This window comes from Erpetoichthys calabaricus, chromosome 1, assembly GCF_900747795.2.
Source record: "Erpetoichthys calabaricus chromosome 1, fErpCal1.3, whole genome shotgun sequence".
NCBI lineage: Eukaryota > Metazoa > Chordata > Cladistia > Polypteriformes > Polypteridae > Erpetoichthys > Erpetoichthys calabaricus.
This window is the reverse complement of record NC_041394.2, coordinates 76496621-76514986: the sequence shown is the minus strand read 5'-3', so window position 1 is coordinate 76514986 and position 18366 is coordinate 76496621. Positions and strand designations below refer to the sequence as shown.

The 18366-nt window shown below is 37.2% G+C and overlaps 1 protein-coding gene across 9 annotated transcripts in view; it reads left to right on the top strand.

Moving 5' to 3' along the window:
• The window catches only part of plcb3 (phospholipase C, beta 3 (phosphatidylinositol-specific)), a 357037-nt gene that overhangs the window by 145060 nt on the left and 193611 nt on the right, over positions 1-18366 (top strand). The window contains exon 2 of one of the 9 annotated variants that reach the window (XM_051920110.1): positions 1625-1702. The exons of the other annotated variants lie outside the window; for them this stretch is intronic. Coding sequence (XP_051776070.1) covers positions 1625-1702 — 78 coding nt within the window. The remainder of the gene's footprint in view (positions 1-1624; positions 1703-18366) is intronic. 9 annotated transcript variants of the gene reach the window in all.

Here is an 18366-nt window from a genome sequence, read left to right as displayed (position 1 = left end):
CCATTTGTTGTGCAGTTATGGTCCATAATAGTTTCTATATTATACATATTGTTAAATTTATAAATAGCAGGTATGTCTGGGGCTGCTCAGTACAGGTAACTGTGGAAAAGCAGAAACAGAGGGAAATATATCACAATATTGTAACCAAAAAAAAGTTTATATGGACAATTTTATGTATTTTGTAACATTTATTCTTGTTTTAGATTTTAAAATCCTATCTTTAAACTGCCATACTTTCCCAAGGGTATTAAATAAATAAAAGCCAAAATGAGGATGTAAACAAGGCTGTGTGTAATGTGCTTGCCAGCATTCACCTAAATATTTGACGTTTTTGGAACCCTTACCAGCTGCATCTCAAGCAATTAAGACAGACCTGACATGACCAAAAGCAAATGAAAATGGGCCACTGCACTTATTTTGATTGTAAAATTTCAAGGGGTAACTCCACAAACATTCAGTGATGGGTAATTCACTGTTGCCTTCAACATTTATTATCTAGTATACAGTAAGAAATGCTTCTCATGTACCACTTTAGCCTTTACTAAAGTATTGCCCTAAAGTTAATTAGTATCACATCCAAGAATAGTTTCTCTGGCAATTCTGATGTTAATTGAGTAAAGTCATGTTACTGCAAAGCACCAGTTTAACGTTTGGTAGATGAATGGATAAATTTTATTATTATAAAATATTTTGCTTTTATTATTATAAAAAGTCTTTTCAACTGCTTTGAATATTTAGTTATTGTAAACCACCATAGAACATTTTCTGTTGATGTTTTTTATGCATACACACTTTATTACGTTATGTAAAACAGAATAAAAACCACAAAAACAGTGGGGCATGTTAGTTATAACAAATGATTATGGTAACTCTTCATTTTAAGTACTGTTAAAATGCACCTATTACTCATATACTGTTATGTAACAACCTTAACAAAGGTTTCTTTTGGTCTTAATTATGCTCACAAAGCATCAGAAGTGTGATTATACATTTCTGCAGTGTAGCCTATTGAAATAACTTCACTTTGGAATGGTCTGAGGTGACTTAGGTGAGACATATTTCTCTTGATTTTGCATGACCTGTGAATCCTTCATATTCATCAGGTATTTACCAGCATATCAAAGGCTCCTAATATGCTACCCTGGCTAAAGATGAATAACCACTCTACTGACTTTTTACTCATGAAGCTAAATACATAGCTGCAGAAGCCAGTAATGCAGCAGTTGCCCTTGCCAATGCTTCATTCTCTGTAGAGTTTTCAGAACAGATACAAAAAGTAACTTGTGATGCTGAATAAGATGATTTATGATGTCACTGTAAGCCAGATAAATTTAAATCGATGTCATGAATGTGAATATGTAGACTTTGACAGGCTTGCCGTAGGTGGCTGCCTACTGCTGTTGGACAGGCAGATAGGCAAAGTGTGGTATGCTGTTAATCACCTCTTTAGTTACGCTGATTACACACTGATGTTTCTATTTACTTCATACATGTAATCAGGCCGAGTGTATGGCTGGAGTGCTTGGATCTTAAAATGTCACTCTATGTTGAGTAAAGGTGACAGCAAGTGACCACTAATTTGTATCTTCACTTTTTTTCTCCTCTTTTTCCCCATTTACTTCAGGATCCATCCACTCGGGACTTGGTTACATTGAAGGTCGACTCTCAGGGATTTTTCCTGTACTGGACTGGCCACAGCATGGTGAGTGAGTTTGCAGTTTTATGTTATATACAGTGGCTGTTGACGGTGAATATCAGCACAAAGCATTTACCAAAACAGTTCAATGCAAATTATCCTGTCTAACAGGGATAAAATGGAGAGTTCTAAAGACTGCATTAGTATATAGTGAACTAGTAAAAGGCTATAAGATGGGAACATAAGCCAATTCCTGACCTCCTACTCTGTGTTCTGATTCTTGTGTGCTTCTGTTGATTTTTAATAGCTCCCCATTGGCTCTATTGACTGACAAGTTTGAAATCTATAAAATAAAAGGTCTTGATGGAGATGCTTTTAGAGTATTATTGCTCAGTGCGTTGCTGAATTTCGGTTTGCTATTCCTTCAGTATAATTTGCTATTTCATAAAAAAATTGCATTAATTCAATTTGATACAATTGCGTTGTCCAGTAGGAGTAACACAGTGGGCGTTGTCTTTCACTTCAAGCTCTTAATTACAGTCTAAGTTGCTTCCTTTTAATTGAAATCCTTGCACAATTATGGTTTCTGGTCTCCAAGTCACTGCACTTACTGTTTAAAAATGTACCATTGATTTTTCTTCTTTGTGTTTGCATAGTCTACCAATTTGAATTTCAAAGTCTAGAAAACCATTAAGGGTTATTTACTCCTAGCAGTTGCACTTAAGGATAAAATATAAACCAGAATAAATATAAACAGTGACAAAGAGTGTCATATTATGTGCTCTACTATCTTTAGTTTTGCCATCTACAATGCGGGTTCAGCTCCATGCTCCCACTTCCTCTTAGGGAGCTCTTGAACCCGACACCGTCGGTAATGTAACCGGATGAGATGGACAATGAGAACACCAAAACAAAGCAAGGGGAAAGGTGCAAAGTGCAGAAGTGCTTTGATTTAAAACAGTCAAAAGCAAAAAGTGTTCAAAACAAGTACAGTTCTTCTAAAAGTCAATAAATAAACAATCCATTAAAAACAGTGAAAATGTGGAGGTTAAAATCTAATAAATAATCCATCAAAATGAGGTTAAAACAATGGCTGGAAGCAGTCCTTTTAAAAACAAAACCCGGTTCCGCTTTCAGCTGGCGGCTCCCCTGCTTCTCCCATCCGGGCCATGCACCAGGGGAGTCGCCCTACCTGCAGCTGACCTTCTCCTAAGAGTCTGGTCGCCTTTCGGTCCCTGGCTCTGTAGGGCTGGGCGCTCACGCTGGGGCTTACACCTCCCAAGCCTCAGACTCCTGCTGCCTGCTGCGACCTTACCAGGTGAGCTGTCCTCGATTGTGGTCACTCCTGCTCCTCTGCAAAACTCGGCAGGAGTGACCACAATCGTTTTCCCCTGGGTGCCAGCCAAACACCCTGCTAAGGATCACTTCTCCCAGCTGCCTGTCCTTCTACAGTGAGCCTGCTCTTACTCACTCACACCAGCTCCTTCGCGTCCTGCTTTTTCTCCTATTTAACCTCTGTCCTCTGTTTTCTCTTTTTTTTTTCCCCTGATCGTCTTCCGCACTCACGCTTCTCCTGTTTATAATGGGGACATGGCATAGATGCGGCGATTAGCAGCTCCCAGCATCAATTACAGATACAGACGATTCCTCACCTGTGCACTTAAGTGAGGAAATGCCCGCACCACGTTGCGTCCAAGAACCACTCCGGCCACACTACCACACCCCCTCTATAAGCCGCAAGTGTGGAGATTATTTATTTAAAAACTGGCCTTTTCTTCTAAGCTGCGGACCTGCTATACCACACTGTGTGCATTTGAAGTCCCCATAGTTGTAAGCTGAGAAGCAGTAATTTGTAAAGATCATCAGTTGCAACAGGATTAAAAGAAATACATTTATTTGGCAGAGTAATCTTTGTGACAGAAGAGAAAGAAGATATTGACTCTGGGGCCAGTGGTGGTTCCAGGTTCCTTTTCTTGTAGGACATAGTATGGTCACAGTAGCTAGTTGATGGGGCACAAAAAGAACATAATCTATAATGGCACATGCTAGCTTTATTATGAACAAGGAGTATTATAATCTTAATTATATCACCAGAGATCTTTTCAGAGTTTTTGCATCACATCCTCCTGATACATCAGAGAATCTAATAAAACATTCCCGAATTAAGCAAGCTATATTTATACAAGTCAGCATAACAGACAGCTGTACACAATATAATCTGCTTGCCATGTAGGTAAATAAAATTTGGTCTCATCTTTGATTTCCTGCAGAACTACAGCAGCATTTTCAACAATAAAATCATTTTTATAGTCCATGACATGCCACAATTTGAGAAAAAAATATACTTGCAAAGTGAGCTGTCAAAACATCATCACACTTTACAAAGACATCTGTAATTCCTCTGAAATCTCCCCCTGTTGGAAAAATCTCTACTCTCATTAGGTCCCCTGATTGCCAGCTCCTGGCAACACAACGGTGATGTTGCATCTGTTAGACCCTTGACTAGAGCTCCATTCATTTTCAGCTTTTCTTTGTGCTTTGCCACCTGAAACTGTGCACCCAGGTGTTCCAGTCTTAATTTGTCAAGTATGCTTGAAAGTGCTAATGCACTTAAATTAGAGATTATTAACCTTTAACTAATGCAAACCTTTTCTGATTTTAACATTTTTGTGACCCACTTCAGCAAAAATGAAGGCTCAAAAAAGATCACTTTTCATAACAGTAAAGTAAGTGAGGTTAAAAAAAAAGATAGCCCTCCTTTATTGTGGGTTTCATAATAAATTCATCTGTTTAGCTATATATTCATTGAAGTCAAGACTCTCAACAACCAAACCCCCTACAAACACATACACACTTTACAAATATGATGCGACCCTCAAGTTGAGAAACCCTAACTGAAATGTTCCTTTAATTTTGGTGTTTCTTACACACCCTGTCAAAATTGACAAGATCTTCAAAAATAAACCCAGACCACATGATGCGGCCACATGCCAGATTCATCAGCGCTTTCAGCGAGTCACTAAGTCATATAATACCACAAATGATAGACCCATTCATGTTACTTGACTTTTGAACCAAACTTTTGACATTGGTCAATCTTCATTTTTTGACAGTCTCTATCTCCTCAAACCTGAAAGAACAGGATTTCTCCCAGTTTATATCCCCAGCCATACTACTACGGTACATACAATAGGATTATTTACAAATGTTTAGTATTTATAAATTATAAACAGCAGCAAATCCTTACATGAACACTTTCAACAGCTGTCTTCTTTATGAAGTCTACATCCACTAAGCTTTTAGGGGTTAAAATGATAAAAGAAAGTGGATCAATGAATATCTTGAGGTAACAGGTAGGAAATTATCTACCTATAGTTTTGACTATTGGCAGTTTTCTTTAAGAATGAAATAAAAATGACATGTATGAAGGCCTGCTGACTCATGCACATTCACGATGGTGTTTTGTTACTTACAGTGTAGACAATTTTCTTCATAGAAACCCATTGAAATTGGGTGTTTCTGTACTTCAGTGGGCTAAGCTGTCAACAGCAGATAAGCAAGTTGCAGCTTCACTCCTGGCCGGGAGTTCCGTTGGCAGTACATTTGTACTGTATATAAAAGAAAAACAACAAAAAACAAACAAAAAGAACTCTATAACCATGGACTGGGGCAATCTCCAGACATACAATAAGAGCATGTGCCCCAGCGTACCCAGCGTAGCACCGTCCCTGTCTGGGGTATTTCTAGGTTTTTAAATGTAGCTAATTTTGTGAACTGGGACATCTACTAATATGGCATAACTGTTTGCAAGGACACAAAGGTCAGTGGAAACTGGGAGAAAGACAATTTACTCTCTCTGGTTGGAAGTGATGTGCTTCGTGAAGGGGTTAGGGGCACCACTCTCTCTCTCAGACTTCCTTGTCTTGAAAGATGTGAAGCCTAAAAAAGGAATTAGCCACTGTCATTAACTGTACAGGTAAAGTTTTGAAAATGTGACTCCTATATCCTGACGGATCAGAAGTAGAAGAATTAGGCTGAAATGCTATATTACAAGTTTATTTTATATATTTTTCCATTAGACAATCATGGTTAAAAGTTAAGTATTATGTGACAATTTACCAGGCAGTAAATTCTTAAGCCAAAACTTCACATTTTAGTCAATATAATCACCACTCTCTATATCTGTAAAAAGAAAGACCCATGTTCTGATATTTGAGACCCTCTGAAACTCCGTGTCTCAGTTGAAACCTGGACAATCCTCAACCCTCTCCCAACTACTTACATACTACCATAAAAATGACTTATTCAAGTTGTATGGATTTGCTAAATTAGGTGGTACCAATTTTCTTCAGGTTTGACCACTTTTTTTAAAATCCCATTCTCTACTGATAGCTGCTTCACTCATAACATGCCTCAATTTTTTGCAGTTTTTGGCAGATGATTAAAAGTTCTTTTGTTGCAGTATTTTTTGCTTTCTCATTCTCCTGTCTCCCACAGTGGATATATAGATTGTGGTTCTAAATACAGAGCTAAATAAAGAGCTGCTTTTGGTCTTCACATTTAATGTTTATCTTTAAAAAATACATGGTCAAGTACTTAATATTGGAAGATGCGTAGCAAAACTGACCCAAAGAAATTTTGGAGCCAAAATCTGTTTTTTCATTTTGTAGAAAATCTCATTTTACTTTGTAAAGCTTTAAAAATAACTTTCATATTCCAAAACAACTGGAAATCTCTAATTTTTTTTGATGAATCATAATTGGCTCAGTTTGCAATGGTTAACTGTAGAGCCTTTTTTCAGTTTAACAGTCTGTAAATTCAGGTCAAGAATATCATTAATTACACATGTGCAGTGAGGTCTGTGGTAGGAGTGACGGATGCATTCAAGGTGGAGGTAGGATTTACATCAGGGATCAGCTCTGAGCCCTTTCTTATTTGCAATGGTGATGGACAGGTTGACAGACGAGATTAGACAGGAGTCCCCATGGACTATGATGTTTGCTGATGACACTGTGATCTTTTGCGACAGTAGGGAGCAGGTTGAAGAGACCCTGGAGAGGTGGAGATGTGCTCTAGACAGGAGAGGAATGAAGGTCAGTAGGAACAAGACAGAGTACATGTGTGTAAATGAGAGAGAGGTCAGTGGAATGGTGAGGATGCAAGGAGTAGAGTTGGCAAAGGTGGATGAGTTTAAATACTTGGGATTAACAGTACAGAGTAATGGGGATTGTGGAAGAGAGGTGAAGAAGAGAGTGCAGGCAGGGTGGAATGGATGGAGAAGAGTGTCAGGAGTGATTTGTGACAGACGGGTATCAGCAAGAGTGAAAGGGAAGGTCTACAGGACGGTAGTGAGATCAGCTATGTTATATGGGTTGGAGACTGTGGCACTGACCAGAAAGCAGGAGATGGCCTTGTTGGCATACCAAGAAGCAAGGAATTTACTGTCCTCCACAAAAAGCAATTGCATAAAATGACACATTTCTGAAACACACTTATTAATGTTTGAATAATAGGATATTATTTATTTGTGTGCAATATTGAGCTGAACTGAATTCCTCAAATGGCATGCCCTCTTTTCCTAGGGATGTGACGAACTTGAGGTACACCACAAGAACATAATATGTATAAAACCTGTCTGTGCAAGCTTTGTCACGTGTGCATTTGGAAATGTCGCCATTTGTTGGGAATTAACATACTTTGTCGCCTACTGTTACTACATGGAGTCACATAATTAGAATACAACAATGGCTGAGTGTTAAAAATCACAGTCTTGTGCCCATTTCGAATCTGAAAATGCCCCAGCAGCAGTTGCTGTATTTTGTTTAATATGTGATTTCAGCTAACCAATGAAATTTCTGCCATCTTTATCTCTTTAGAAATAATTGACTCCAACAATGTATTAATTTATAACATATACATACATATAAAACTAATTTATTTCTTTCATATTAAGCATACCTGAAACTCTCTTTTACATTACAATCAATATGTAATTATACTTTTTACAGTAAATGCCTTTCATAAATTGCTGAAAATGAAGTGGCTGGAAAGTATATTGTTTTCTCTTTCAGTTCTGGATTTTAGCAGAGACCACAGAAACTAAATGAAAAGACTCAGTCAAGCTGAATTCAGAAAGTGCTGCATGGCCAGCTATGGAATGTGAACCACAACTTTAACAAAACTTAAGAATTAATTCACTTGTTGACCCCTTTTTCTTCTTAAGATTTTAAAAGCTGAACTGTGTACTTTAAATTCCAATTCACTTTGTCCAGACCAATTCCGATTCTCTGCCAAGGAAATGTTTCTTTTTAGATATTGTTCAACCTGAAATGGTGCAATCCTGTGCCAGTACTAAATGTGTTATATTTTAGTGTCTTGAAATGTGTTTGAAAGATATGAGATAAAATTTGTGTCATTTCTGAAAGCAGCAGGTGGATTGAGGTCTGTCTCAACTGAACAGTTAATTAGATGTAAAAAATATATTTGTATTATCGGGAGGGGGGGGGGGGGTCAATTGTTGGATTTTTGAAAAATGAGAAAGGTGTGTGTTGGTTTTGTACAAGTACTATATAATTAGACTGTGGAGGACCTTGTACTGGAGGGCTGGATAAAGTGAAATGTTTGAGAAGAAAGCAGAATTTAGAAAAGGGTAGAGTAAGCAAGAATACTGTAAGCTTCTTGAATGAGTTGATGCTCTCCTGAACACATGAAGGGTTTATGGAAGGGTTGGGGTGCCTAACCACGGAGGAGTGTTTTGGGAATTATGAACACAGTGTTGATGTCAGCAGAAACTTGTATGATTTAATATGGGATATAGGTTTGTATAGTCGTCAGGTCATAAGCACAAAGTACACTGAAGGTTTTACTTGCTTGTCCTAATCAACTTCCAACATGCCATCACACTCAACACAATGACTAGTGAGTATAGTGAAAGCTACAATTCTATCTGCTTGCTTAGTGATATGACTGAATGCTTTCAATGTGGACATGGATATTAAATATTACTTTACATTAACACAACATAATATTCTCAAACCTGCTTAATCAATGCACCATTAAGGATAGCTGAAGCCAGTGTTTAAATTGTGTTAAATTGTTTCTCTTACAAATATTTTTAAATGAAAAGTCATTGTAACCTCTTTCTGTTTGTTTTAAATAATTTGGAAAATTGTGTTCCCTGTTAAAGATTGGTCAGATTGAGATGGGGAGTCTTTGTGGTTAGTTGATAGCGTGTCATTGCCTTTGGTCATATTGATGACAGAGGAAGGTTACTTTTGGATATTGATTCCCTTGCATTGTATACTGTGCATATCAAAGACGCTTTATAAGTTAAATTTATTATTATTATTGTTATTATTCATCTTGCTTTCATGGTGTAATTAAAATTGTTGATCCTTAATAATAAGCATGGACTCTGTAGAATGTCCAGCTGCTGTGTTTTTTTTTTATGATGACTTTTAACACAAATAGCTTTGTTTGCCATAGCAAAGGACTGAAATTCTGTTTCTGTATGAGGAGACACAGTTAACTACATTGTGGTTATCACAATGTAATAAAATTGAGCTCCTTAACTCCCTGCCTCGTGCATTTCAGTGTCTTCCAGTCCCTCGTAACTTGTTGCAGTTTTATACTGCTCTTCTTTTGTGTCAGCCCAAAGTGCTTTAGCCATGTTTACTGTGACATTACAAGCACACCATCAGCCAAGGTGTAAATTCTATGAGCTGTTCCAATCAATGATTTACAGTTTAGTAATGTAGAAAGTTTTTGTAGTTGTATTTTTGGTCCTTTTGCAAAAACAGTTATGTGGCTGAAACAAATGTGAGCATGCTACAATAGGGAAAAAAACATTATTGAGGTAAGATCAGTTTGAATGAGCAACTAAAGTCAGGTTGGCTCAGAAAAATGCATGCTTTTACACATCATCCTTGCCTAGCATCCAACTGCTACAATATGTGTTAGGGATGCATAATTAATCATATATTAATCACAACTTTGATTATGGCTGCCTCAATATACTGTATATACTCAAATATAAGCCGAGTTTTTCAGTACCCAAAATGTGCTGAAAAACGTCACCCTTGGCTTATATTCGAGTCAGGCGAGAGAGACACACACACACACACACACATGCGAGAGAGAGAGAGAGACACACGCATGCGTGCGCACGAGAGAGTACCATATTGTTTTTGTTGACCCTCTTCTCCACTTACAGAGCTAGTTTACTGTTTTTCTTTGAAATAAATGCTCAAAAACATTTAACCTACTAATGCCTCAATTAATGTATGGTAATTTTATTGGTATTCATTTTGATTATTGAAACTTACCAGTAGCTGCTGCATTTCCCACCCTAGGCTTATACTCGAGTCAATACGTTTTTCCAGTTTTTGTAGGTAAAATTAGGTACCTCGGGTCGGCTTATACTCAAGTATATATTCATTGTGAAAAGTGATGATTACTGCATTCCTTTTAGTACTCTGTCAAAAATCAAGCTTTCTTAGTTAGAAACCGCTCTAAACAGCAGACGAGTGCTGTAAGCAATTACAGACATATCCGCCGAGCGTGTGAGTGAACTGGCAGATTGGAGGCATTCACATCATTTGACTGATTACAGGCAGTTGTGCTGAATTTTAACAGTCTGGTCCCTAGCAACTTCTTTTAAGAAGTGTATATTTATCTTCTGTCAATGGAAGCCTCCAAAAAATCTGAGCAGTATGAATTCTGTTGAACTTAGATCATCTAACACTGAAAATGTAATTTTAGTACCAAAGGGAAGAGCATCATCTGTATTTTCAAGTGTGAAAGTGGGAGCTCTATACTCAAACACAGAAAATATGTGCAGCCATCTGAAATTCAACCACAGTGCAGTATGATGACAAAGCAAACAGCACTGAGATTGTATCGTAAGGGCTGACACAGATAGCAATTACTTGTTCATTCAATATCGCATATACCTGTATATAGCAAATTCTTGGTGGCAGATAGTGATAGTGAAATCCATCAAGTTTTATTTAGCAAAAAATGGTTCAGATCAACACTGCACAGTGAAGGTATAACAAAAAAAAGTCAAGTCATCCCCTCCTATAGTCATTCTTCCTGAATTGTATTGCGTTCACTGTTGAAATGAATCTCAAACAAGAGACACACATTATGCAGCCACGTCTTAATTTGTGGTCAAGAAGAACTATGAAAGCATACCTGAGCCTAATAGTTCATTCTGCTTGTGAGGAATTTACACTGAAAAGCAGATGCTTTGTAACGGTATACCTCCTCCAAGATAATAGCAGAGATGCAGTTGCTTAGGGAATGACAGCTGCATTGGCCAACTGGGACTTGCTGGAGAAGTAGCAAGTTTGCATCGCCACAGATAATCATAGGGTAATTATTGTCATGTATACAAAGTTAAATGAAATTCTTACTACATTCTTTGAATGTAGTGAATGCCATCTCTCTCAATGACTGGACCAGATTCTAGTGTTTTGGCCATATAATGCACTTAGCAATTGGTGAGTGTTTTTCTAAAACTAAACATTGTGCATACCACAGTGCTGTTGAAATATTGTTATATGTTATTATCAAATTTAATTGAATGTTTTGGTTGTGCATACAGAATACAGTATATGCAGACAGTCATATACAATAGGTATTTCATTTTAATGCTATTAAAAGAAACTAATAATCACAATTCTATAGTCAATGGCTGTATTCAGCAATCATGAGTTTTATAATAATCATTCACCCTAGTTAGTGCGGTTTTACTTTGTTGTGAAGAGCTGAAGAACACAAGACTATTTTTTTAAATTTGCAACATTCTGTAAATCGGAAAGCACATTTTGTGCAAGAGCTTTATAAATTTCCCAGCATGAGTCAGAAATTGTATATACAGTATGGTTGGACAGTTTTTTGCTACTGCAGTAAGTTCTGGCCCCCTCAACCCAGAACTGGGTTAATAATGTTTGAAAATGGATGGATGAAGGGTCATTCTGTACAAAGGCATGATTTATGGTATATTTATTTATTTGTTTGTTACATTTCTTTTTGTTTTTCCAGTTGAAGCACAGGCAGGTGAAGTGACCTGCTCATGGTCACACAATGTCAGCAGTTGGATTTGAACATAACATCTCTTGGTTTAAAGTCCAAAGTCTTAACCACCACATTGCACTGCGAGCCTACTTGCTTCTTTGTGTGTTTTGAAATTGCTTATTAACACCAGTCTGCCCACAAAGAAGGCATTTCTAGGAAATCACGGGTTTTTGCTGTTTGCTTGTGTTTGTTTTTGTTTTGCGATCACAATCAGTGGTTCTGCTTGGTGCATCCTCCACCTCTTCCCTATCAGTTGAATATTAGTTGATATATTGTATTTATGACAGGCCCACTACATATATTTGTGCATATATATATATATATATATAGTATATATATATAATATAGTATATATATAATATATATATATATATAATATATGTCCATCCTTTTCTTTTTTTTCTTCAAATAACTTGTTTTACCATAAGGTCACTGGGGCAGCATTGAGGCACAGCAGAAGGACCTCTGAGCTGGACACCAGCTTGTCGCAGTGTATGATTTGTTTATTCATTCTCCCACTTTAGCACCCACATTTTCTAGTTCCAGTTCATGGAGAGTCCAGAGCCATACATGAACTGGAGCATAAGTTGCAGGGCATCAGTGTGTTGTGGAGGGGTTTTCAGTGCCTAACAGGGCTCACTCACACATTCCCTCACACCAGGCTAATTTAGTGTTGCCAGTCAACCAGGAAAATTCACACATGCATGGGGAGAACAGTGACTGGGATGTGATTCAAACTCAAGGCCTCGATGCACAGATTTCCAGTGACTCTGTCCAACTACTTTGTAACTCAAACATGTTTTATTTTGTCTTAAACTGTTGGGATGGTCTCTTGTGTATGCAAGAGCTGACAACCAATGAATGCTCACCTGGATGTTCAGTGCATGCAGCGCAGCTGCAAGGAAATGAGGAGAATAAATATTTTGGACCTTGCAAACAGAAGAGAGGCCTGTCTGTCTGGTGTTTTCTGTTTTATTTACCATAAAAGAATGGAAGAAAGAAAAGAAAGGGCAGAGATTGGTGATGAACTTGAGGTAACCGGAAATCATTTGTACTGCACTGACATGACAGGCACCATGTTATTGACTATCAGAAAAAGGGGTGAGCATGAGATACTTTGGAGATGTGAACCTTTACTGGAAAGTTGTGTAGTTTGCCTTGTCTATATGATTCATAGACAAGTAATCTGACAAACTCTATCAGCAAGATTAGCAACTGCTGTCATCAAATTTGACATCCTCTCTGACTAGAAGTTGTGGAATGTGATGCTGGCTTTAGTCTCCTGGAGGTGTAGCACTTTTCATTTTTATATTCTATTAGCTGTCCCCCACGGCTCCACCCGGCGTAGTAGTGAATCGGGACTGTAAGGAGGACCCTGCCTGGCTCCCTACTCCTGACGTCCCGCTTCCCCCTCCTCTCGGCTCACAGCCACTGTCTCTGATTAGTGCAAATGTATTGCTCCTGCAAGCGAACTGTGATTCTTAGTGCGCTGAGAGAAGTCACAAAGTCAACCGGAATGTTCAAGCAACTTATAGTTGTAAAAGTAGTTCTCTCATGAAAAGCGGATGGACGGACAGATGGATTATATATATATATATTACATTTATTACAAAAGAGAAACAAAAGGTTAGTTTCGCACTGAAAAATTAAGTGAAACTTAGAAAATTATCCTATAACATTATCTATATACAAGTCACATTGTGAAAATGTGCTTGATCCCTGAATTGCAAAAAGCTGAATTAGGAACTATACTTTAGCAGCTGGTTTTATGCTACACTTTTCTGGAGTGGTTGAAGCTTTTCCGTGTTCTTTGTCAATATGAGCCCACAAAATATCTTCCAGTATAATCTTTCTTACAATTTTGTGTGCTGAAACAATCCTCACACAGCTAAAGAAATTTTCACAGCTGTGAACAACATTGCTGAAAAAGTTCTGGCTGAAGAGAAGGAAAATTTCCAAAGACAACCTCCGTGCTTTTTAGATACTGTTTATGTACATATTGAAAATGGTTTTAGTGTCTTCTGCATTCCTAAGAACTTGCAGAAGAATGAAATGCAATAATGTATGCTGTATATTGTACTACACACACACACACACACACACACACACACGCACACAATCAAAATAACAATACCTTGTGTAAAGACTCTAATTTTTCCCACGGACAGAGAATTTTTTTTGCCTCTGATATGTTGGTGTAGCAACATTCCTTCATACTGACTTGAAAGCACCCCCTCTCCCTCCCATGAGACATAAGGCTGCCTTTGGTAGTTAAATGGTTTGCTTCATGGGAAACCAAAAATGAAATAGTAGAGCAAGATGAAACCCTAAAGAGTGCTAATGCTTAAACAAGCCTCTGGAGGTTGCTTAATACTTCAGACTACCGCCTGAATATTTAGTCTGCAGAGTCTAAGTCTAGCCCTTAAATATTATTTTGCTGTACTTTTATTATTAGCATTTTCTTGTAGGGGAAGATAAGAGTGTGCACTTCATTGACAGTAATACAAAGGCAAGTTCTGTGTTCTGTTTCATTGCTTGTTGCTAGTGTTAAGGAGTTGTTTAACTTGGGTTCCAAATGAACGTGTGCAATGCTCAAGAGCAAAGCAGAATGCACCTGAAAAAATAAAAAACAAGTTATTCTTCTATATATCATGCAGCTCATTTGAACTTTTCAGTGGTGCTCCCATTGCTGAAGCGAGTCTGACTAATCAGCATCATAAACCACTTGTTTTGTGCTGATTCACCACTCAGTAGCTCATCCCGTTATAGTTTCTTGCACAGGATGTTACAACCATTTAATGTTTTGCAGATATTTTGTCAGATGTAACCAATACGTTGGAATTCTTATTTGCACTTACTCTGTTAGTACCATTAAAAAAAAAAAAAAGGAAATTAAAAGGTGCTTGATCAATATGACACACAGCAGAGTACAAATATTTTTCAGCATGTAATGAAAAAAGTGTAATATTTGAATGCAGCAGCTGTTAATGACAATAGCAGTTGGGGTAAGAACTGATTTTAAGCCTTCTGTTTATACTTTACTACTGCAGAAGTGTGAAAAGTTGTGGCCAGGGTTTGGCACAGGCTTTGTGCCTTTAGTTCATCTAAAATTAATGGTAAACTATACCCTATGATTTTTTTTTCTTTAAGCAGTTGTTAGCAACCCTTTTGATAGACTTCTAGTGCTGTATAATATTTTACCATTCTGCTCTACATGGTGATTCCATGAGTCTAGATATTGCACAAGATGAAGGAGCTCTTGGGCTCTTTACTACTTGATCTATGTTTTGTGGCTTCATCCTGGGTCATTGTATATCTGGAACGCGAGGAATTTGACAGTAATATTCTTACAGGAATGTAGTGGATTTACCAGAGTTACGTCACAATAGAAAGCTCCAGTGATGCTTTAATGTTGCATGTCCTTACCCAAGGTGACATGTTTTGCAGTTTTAAACATGTAAAATACCCATCCTTTTCCAGCTTGGATCTGCTGTGAAGGAGAATACTTTAATACCTGTGCTTGCCGGGTAGGGTATTGAGATATCGATGTGAAACATAAATGTATGGGATGTACTGCTGTTTGATTTACTGTATGTACTGTAAGTCTAATGCACTCCTATATCTTGATTTATACAAGTCTTACTCATGCTACCTGATTTATAAAAATCTTATTCACTGTACTTTCAGTTACAAAATCAATAAAATGAAATGTTCACTTAGACCTAAATCATATGTGAGTGGGTTGATATTTGCCACTGCCGACACCAAGAAAATAACATAAAACAGTGAAAAGTGATAGACTAACAATGGAATATGATAGACTTGAATGAATATCTGCCACACATCGAAACCCATATCAAATTAAAAAAACACAAACAAAAACAAACAAAAATCAAGTACAGACAGAGCATCATCATCAGCTGCACTAAGACATACTGTGTTTGTGATGGTGAAGCTCAGTGATCAGGTGCGGGGTTTGGGTGTCTGTGTTGTCCATAAATCTGTTGCATGTGAAATTTTTGCACTCAGCAATATAGAAGATTGAACGTCTGTCCTTATATAATGTTGCCAAACACAAAAAAACTCCTCTTTGCTCAGATATGTAGCACTCGTAAGTCTTGGGCCTTTGTGAGTGGTTTAAGGTTGTACATGTTCCACATGTCTTCCTGACAATTGATTTTATTCCACTTTCCACTTTGATTTTATTCCACTTTTCACTGCAATAAACAATAAAAACCTTAGGACATCAAAAAATAGATCTATCAAGTAAAAAAATAGAACAAACAGGTGATGGGATATTTTAGAATACGTTGAACTGCCCATGTTTAAACACGGTAATTTTAAGAAGACACAAGTTTTCTTCGGCTACGCTAATCATTTAGCCTGTTGTTGTTTTGGAATTTATTGATTCACTTATGATAAATATTGCACATGTATATAAAATATTCAATAGCAATCATTTCTCAGTTTACGTAAAGCAAGTTGCTGAACAGTTTTTCCATTTTAGTGTTTGCATGTTTTATCTCAAATTAAGCTGAGTTAAGTGCATAAATATACAAAAAGACCCATGAATCTATCAATGAGTCATCAATGTCATATTGACACTATTATTGGAGATGCTTCAAAATTCATGATGAAAATCAAAATTCCTGCAGATTAAAAAAACAAAACAGAATAAACCGCCTATTCAGGGAATGCTACAGTATTCTATTCTCTTTAGAACGCAATACAAATGAGGCTCATATTAAAATATTTCTTCAGCTGAGACATACCACAACTTAAGTTTTACAAATAAATCAGTTGGTTAAACCGGCAATTTTTTCCAAATTTTTTAGAAGCTGTGATATCATTTGAAAGTTGCAGTATTATATAGCTATCTTTTGCAAATTTACTGTATATCACAAAATTATACTCCAGGTCTGCCATTTATGTTTTTAATGTAGCCGTAGGTGTGGTGAGTAAGTGAAAAATCTAGAAATCCAGTTGCTTAATCGATGGTTGAACAAGTTTTGTTCAAATCATGTAAATTTTGACAATTCAGTTACAACTGCCATTAATGCAAATATTAAAACAAAAAGAAAATTTATTATGCATGTGTTGTCTAATGTGTTACAGATCACTGATCTCACTTCTGCCTCTAAATTGACGTCATCAATTCAAGATCTGTATTTTGACTTAATGAGTACCATTGTGGAGCAAACGTTAATGCACATGGCTATGTTGATCAACAAAAGAATAATTTTAAATTACCCAATTTCATCTATGTTTTATGGAGGAGTATTACTGACAGAATCAAATAAATAACATAAATAAATAAGTAAATATACAAATGAATAAATGTGTTACGTAATGTCAGTCTTTTTCTAACCTTCTTATTCCTGAACAGGGTCCCCTTACTGCCAGGTAGCAGTGTTACCACTGCATCACTGTGTCATGCTATTGTGAAATGTGATATTAAATGAATATAAACACATTAATATGTGAGCATAAACAATATAAAAATGAAATATGCATTTGTTGCCTGTTTCTTTGTGTTTATTTCTTTATTATTTATTTCATTGACACCACACACAATATGAAATATGCAGTGAAATTAAAACTGTCAATTCCACCCATCAAAGCTGAGAGGAAGGACTCTAGTGAGCACTGTGTTTTGATTGGTGAATTGTTGATAGAGAGTTTCAACTTTGCTCATGCCTCTTAGCCACAGGATTCCCAAGGCAAACAAAGCTCGTGCCCAAAGTTGTGAATGCACGTTTGTGGCAGACATAAGTGAAAGACACAGTTGGCCAGAATTACTGCTTGAAGTGGCAACTTAAATTCAGAAAGCCCTGAATTTGTCATCCTCTCAGAAGTCTGCTTCTGGGATGTGGTGTCTGGCTATAAATGTAGCATTTGATGATCACAGATTTATACACACTGTACTGACGATTCACCAGTCCAAATACAGTACTTTTCTAGTGCCCACGCTGTCAACACTTCCAGCTTTGACAGGTGAAATGACTTTTCATTTTAAGCGGTATTTTATGATCTGTGTGGTGTCACGTAATGAATAAATCAAGAAATAATTAAATTAATACTGAAAGAAATAAGCAACAAAAACATTTCATGACACATTTGAACATTTATGCTCACTTATGATTGTGTTTTTATTAATTGTCATGTCATAATATACTCATTTATTTATGTGTTTACTTTTTAAAATTCTGTCTGAAATATTCTTCCATAATATCTTGTTAATGAAATGAAAAAACAAAATATAACAATTAGGAAAAAGTTTTGTGACAGGAGGAGGGAAATTTATATATAGTGAAAGGCGCTATATAGGCACCTGACCTGACACAGACTTACAACAAGACACGTGTAAAACAAAAGACAAATTTATTTTTCTTCACCTATGGAGCACGTCTTACCCGCGTCCCACAGGCACAGCACAGTCCCAAAAAGCACACAAACCTAAAATCAAAGCACCAATACAAGTTTTTCCTCCACTCCTCACAGGCAGCTTCATCCTCCTCCTCCCGACTCTGGCGCCCGGAGTGGTGGCTGCTGACTCCTTTTATAGCCCACCCGGAAGTGCTGCAGGTGCTTGATAACCTACCTCTGGCTGCACTTCCGGGTGTGGCTGCATTGCCTCCCAGATGGGCTCA